The sequence below is a fragment of the Sorex araneus genome, chromosome X, assembly GCF_027595985.1.
Source record: "Sorex araneus isolate mSorAra2 chromosome X, mSorAra2.pri, whole genome shotgun sequence".
NCBI classification, from domain to species: domain Eukaryota; kingdom Metazoa; phylum Chordata; class Mammalia; order Eulipotyphla; family Soricidae; genus Sorex; species Sorex araneus.
In genome coordinates, this window is record NC_073313.1 from 314,043,047 (window position 1) to 314,048,191 (window position 5,145).

Below are 5,145 nucleotides of genomic sequence, written 5' to 3' on the forward strand. Positions count from 1 at the left end.
AATTACCCCTGGCGGTGCTTGGGGGACCATATGGGATGCCGGGGATCGAACCCGGGTCGGCCGTGTGCAAGGCAAACGCCCTACCCGCTGTGCTATCGCTCCGGCCCAGTCATTGTTTTTCTTTAAAAGATCCTAATATTAATGGAATATAGTGTACACACAAAAATATGTAGCATGTAATACACTGAGGAAAAAAATTGAAAACATGATAAAACAAAAAACACTGATCAGCATCATTCGGGTCCAGCAAACTGAAATATAGTCTCATGAGATGTGAAATTTCTTCATACCCACTCCTGAGATGCTTCTACCACCTCTGGGGCCCCAAGGTTCCCGGGGGTTGCAGAATAGACTTCATCTTGAGAGAAAAGCTTTATATTGCTTTGTTCCGCTTACTTCTAGGCTCACATTTCATCCTCAGAGCCATGAATTCATCATTTGTCTTCAGTTATTAAATAAGATAAAAGCAGGTTGTGCTCACCTCTGATGTGAAATGATATTGAGGTAATAAATATTTTTTAAATGCTGGGAACAAGAAAATTTAAGACTGAGGCCTATGACCAACCTGCCACCTCTAGGCTAACTGTAATCAATATATATAAAAGCAGTATTGTCTGTTCCCCCTGGGTTGGAAGTGAGGAAGAGGGGCTTGCCCTTATCAGAGGAGGCGATGAACCAGCCAGGGAAGGCCACTGACTCAAAGGTGCAGGTCCTGCCATCCTGGTCTCGGTAGAAGAGGAAGTTCATCACAGGTCCGGGCTTATTGTACAGGTCTAAGATCTTCTCATCCTGAAAGGTGAAAGACAGTGTCCAGAAGGAGACAAGCACATTTGAGTAGTTCAGGGTCAAGTTACACAATGAATAGATGTTTTAAAGTTCTAGAAAGTTTCTCCATTTGTTAGAAAATATATATTGTAAAAGAATAGAATCAGCACTGAAGAACTCTTCCTAGCCCCCGCCCTGTAATCTAGAAATGGCACAGAAGTGACTCAGAAACAAGTCAATCAAGTGACCACAGTCGTATAATGAAATGGAACTTGCCAAACCAGACTGAGAGAATCCTAAAAAAAAGTATCAAGTTTCAGCAAGAAGCCAAGGCATTCTTTTGCAAAGCTGCCCAGGATAGACGTTTGACTGGAAGATCCACAAAAGTAAGGTTGATGTGGGTCTTTGACTAACTGCCAACAGAGAAGGTCAATTGCACTAACAGATGAGAGAGACCTTCACACAAAAGAGCAAAGTGAAGCTAACACTCAGAAATATCCTTGTATCACTGAGGGATATGTGCTTTATGTACATGTAAATCTGTACACAAATTTATTTAGGTAATTAGGTAAAAAAAAAACTATTTCTAAGTAAGTGAATATGTATTTCTATCACCAATCATTTATTCAATACCAAAGGCTCAAAGGTTGGACCTTTCTTGGAGGTGATTCCACAGGAACTAAGGCCTGAGAAGACTGAAAGATGGAGACAAAATGGGGGAATGTTGGACACTCAGGAGAGGAAAGGCTTTGACTGGAACAAAAAACCTAAATTAAAATATAAATAATTCAAAGTTCTCCTATGTCAAAGCCTTAGCAATAGCTCTTATCTGCACAGAGCACCCCAAGCCTTAGCAACTTGGAGGAAATCATATTAACCCATTCTGGAAAGCAGTGGTCTCTGAAAAAAGCTACATTGCCTTTTAAATTGTTTGTTTTCTTCCTCACTTTTAAGTAAACTGTTTTTCTTTTACTTTGTCTTCTTCCAAAATTCCTTTCTTAGATAATAGCCAATAAACCTGAGTCACTTGGGCAGAGTTCAGGAAAGACTTCTCTTTCCCTGAAAAGAGCATCAACTCATTCATCTTTAGAACCACAGCTCCCTGAAAACTTAAGAGTTAGGGACAGATCCCACACACAAAAACTCAGGTACCGTTTGTTTCCTTTGTTCCAACAAATGGAGAAGGTGACTGGACAGATCAACAGAGCCTATCAAAACTCAAGAAAGGCAGTCTTGGGCTGGAGTGATAGAACAGCAGTAGGGCGTTTGCCTTGCACGCAGCTGACCTGGGTTCAATTCCCAGCATCCCATATGGTCCCCTGAGCACCGCCAGAAGTAATTCTTGAGTGCATGAGCCAGGAGTAACCCCTGTGCATCACCAGGTGTGACCCAAAAAGAAAGAAAGAGAGAAAGAAAGAAAGAGAAAAAGAGAGAAAGAGAGAGAGAAAGAGAGAAAGAAAGGAAGTCTTCATTAATAAGAGACAGGATAAATTTTTTAAAATGCTGGCTGTAGGCACATTTCAAAAGGAGTCAAGAGCAAATATAATTAAAAACAGGGAAATATTTCTATTTAATTCTAAAATTAGATATTTTTGCGAAGAAAAATTTATATCAAATGATTTTTTCACATTATTTTTCTAACCACTCACCTTCAGGTGCAGTGTGGGTTTCCCTTCAATTTCCTCACAGGACAGACACTTTTCTGGATCCTTAATTCCCAAATAAATGGGAAAACTTGTGCTTTTCTCAGGAGATACCGGGTAATTGCAGGGGAGGACAGTGACAGTGACTGTAAAGATAAAAGGGGTTGATGTCTCTGCTTCCCTTTAAAGTCAGGAAGACTAATATTGTGCCACACCAGAGTACAGCCTCTCATACCCACCTCTGTCCTAGGACTTGGAGACAGCAAACCCTTCCTGGGAGATTTTCACATTTCTGTTCACACACTGGAGGTGGGGATCCCCATTACTATTTGGAGAGCTCTGCCAATGAGCAAGTTTTGCCGGTTGTGATACTGAAATATGCCTGTCTAGGGTTTCCATTAATTTAGTGCTCATGGGACAGTTTGCACTTAGACAACACAAGCTCTTCCTTTGCCACAGGACATACTCCCAGAATTGAAAGCAGCTCTTTTGTTCTACCCTATTTCGTTCTCTTCATGGGGTTCCATATAAACTTCTCCCATACTTTCCTTCCCAGGAAGATTTGAAATCCTCCTCTATCAAATGGGTCACTGTGATGCCACCCTTCAACAAAAGACTCAGTGGCAGCCCTCAAGCCCAGTCATGTGAGCGGGGCACCCTCTCCAGGAGCAGTCACGGAATCCCCACTCACCGGGAGTCACACTTTCCTTCCGGGGAACTGACACAATATTTTCATCTTGCAGGATCCACACATTGTGATTCAAGTCAGAGACCTCTCCAAAGTCAGGTGACTCCCTTGCTGTCAAATGGAAAAAGATAACAAAGAAACATTAAGAATAAGGCCCTTTTGCTGCACACCAGAAGAAGGATCACCTATTCCAGACCCTTCGGTATGAAATGTCTAGGTTTGCACACCAAGCTTGCAAGTACTCATGGGACCTGGTTTCCAGACTTTCTGTACAGAAAAGTTCTGTGCTCTGTGAGAAGGGCAAAGCCCTAATGGGTCTAAGCTGGTTAATGATCAGTGCACATGTGAAGTTCAACTACTCCTTTTGGTGCTCACTGAGTTTATGTTGGTCTGGAGCTGGAGCTGTCATCAAGCACTGGTTCTCACCACTGATAACCACTTCCTGCAGAAGGTCATCACTGTTGGAATGTAGCACACAGAGAGGCGATTCTGAAGAGACAGCTGCCAGTGTGGGGGTCTCCAGCCCTTGTTCCATCCCAATATCACCTGAATGGTAAAATAAAAGAGTATTGTGAGGTTGTCAAGCACCTGTGGGGACAGTGATATAAACATAAACTTTCAGAGAACTTTCAAGACCTTCTCGGGTCATTGTTCTGGACAGGGGGTGGGACAAACTAATTACACCAAGTCCTGCTCAGAGAATCTGAGCCTCATCCTGTAATAAATCTTTCTGGTATAAGCAGGGTGAGAAGATCAGGCAGAATTTTAATCCTCCCAGAAATTCAGCCAATAACAGTATCTTGTCTAGAAATTCCTAGACCAGACATGAGTTTGGATCATCAGTATCCCAGAACCCCCTGATACCTCTGCCCACTCATTCTAGCAGCCCCCTCCATCCCCTTGACATCTGACTCTGCCAATAATCAAGACAGACTCATGCCAGAACAGGAACCCAGTAACTACCCCTGAGAGACATAACACATGGAACCTGCCTGCACAGTCCCAGGCTTCACTGAGCCAAAAAGCACAGAAAAGAGTCAGAGGACTTTCAGCTCTGGTGCCAAAGAAAGACCTTTATTCCTGAGGACTGAGTCGCAGTTCCTGCAGCTTCCAAGAGTGGTAATGGGCTGTCACAATGCCTGCTCATATATCTGGAGAGCACAGGGTGGTTCCCGCTTCCTTGAAGGGGTGTGACAGTTGTGTGACAAGAAAGCAAATCAGCTCCTCCTGCCAGATGCCCTAATGAAGAAACTGACGAGGTTCTGAAGAAAAAACTCCAAACATCAGCAGAACTACAACCTGTCTGAGATCGCTTAGATGTAAGGCAGGCCTCTGAGGAAATGGAGTTGATGAGATGTTCATCATGTTTGATGTTCAGAAAGGGGCTCTGAAGGGACTTCCCCAGAGTTCAGTTCAGTCACACAGCTCTGGAACTAGTTGAACATCACAACCTTTAGGAAGGGAGTTGTCTGGATTGGAAAACTTGACGTTGCTTCTCATGCTAAAGGAGTCTTTTTTTAAACCTCTCAGTATATATATTGCAAACCATAATGCCCAAAAGTAGAGAGAGAGTATGTGGAATATTTTCTGCCATGGAGGCAGTGGGAGGGTGGGAAAGGAAGGTCAGCAGGGATATTGGTGGTGGGGAATGTGCACTGGTAGAGGGATGGGTGTTTGATCATTGTGTGATTGTAACTCAAACACGAAAGCTTGTAACTATATCTCATGGCGAATCAATAAAATTTTAAAAAATTAATTCACCATGAGATAAACAATGGCAAAGTTTTCTATGATTGGGTTTCAGTCATACAAAGTTCCAATACCCATTCCTTGACCAGTGCACATTTCCCACCACCAATGTCCCCATTTTCCCTCCTGCCACCCCAACCTCCAAGCCTGTCTCTGACAGGCACTTTCCTTCTTTGGGGTTTTCAATACAGATACTGAGAGCTCATCATGATTGTTCTAAAGGTGTCTTTTGACTTTGAAATTAGCTGTATGTTTCATTCAAGTTGGCTGGTATTTCTGAAGACCAAACACTCCACGTTG

The 5,145-nt window shown here is 43.0% G+C and overlaps 1 protein-coding gene across 1 annotated transcript; it reads right to left on the bottom strand.

Moving 5' to 3' along the window:
• Nucleotides 1-579: 579 nt before the first annotated feature.
• On the bottom strand, nt 580-3,745 carry LOC129399911 (interleukin-36 gamma-like). The gene is made up of 5 exons (XM_055121321.1): nt 3,685-3,745; nt 3,523-3,642; nt 3,100-3,216; nt 2,415-2,554; nt 580-789 (listed from the first exon to the last, which is right to left on the bottom strand). The coding sequence occupies exons 1-5, from the start codon at nt 3,743-3,745 to the stop codon at nt 580-582; spliced, it is 648 nt and encodes a 215-aa protein (XP_054977296.1).
• Nucleotides 3,746-5,145: the final 1,400 nt, after the last annotated feature.

Coding starts and splice junctions, on each gene's coding strand:
- LOC129399911 (XM_055121321.1), bottom strand. CDS start 3,745: ATGACCCGAGAAGGTCTTGAAAGTTCTCTGAAAGTTTATGTTTATATC. Junction 3,217..3,522: donor GCAGGAAGTGGTTATCAGTG/GTGAGAACCAGT, acceptor TTATCTTTTTCC/ATTTGACAGCAAGGGAGTCA. Junction 790..2,414: donor AACCCACACTGCACCTGAAG/GTGAGTGGTTAG, acceptor TTCACCTTTCAG/GATGAGAAGATCTTAGACCT.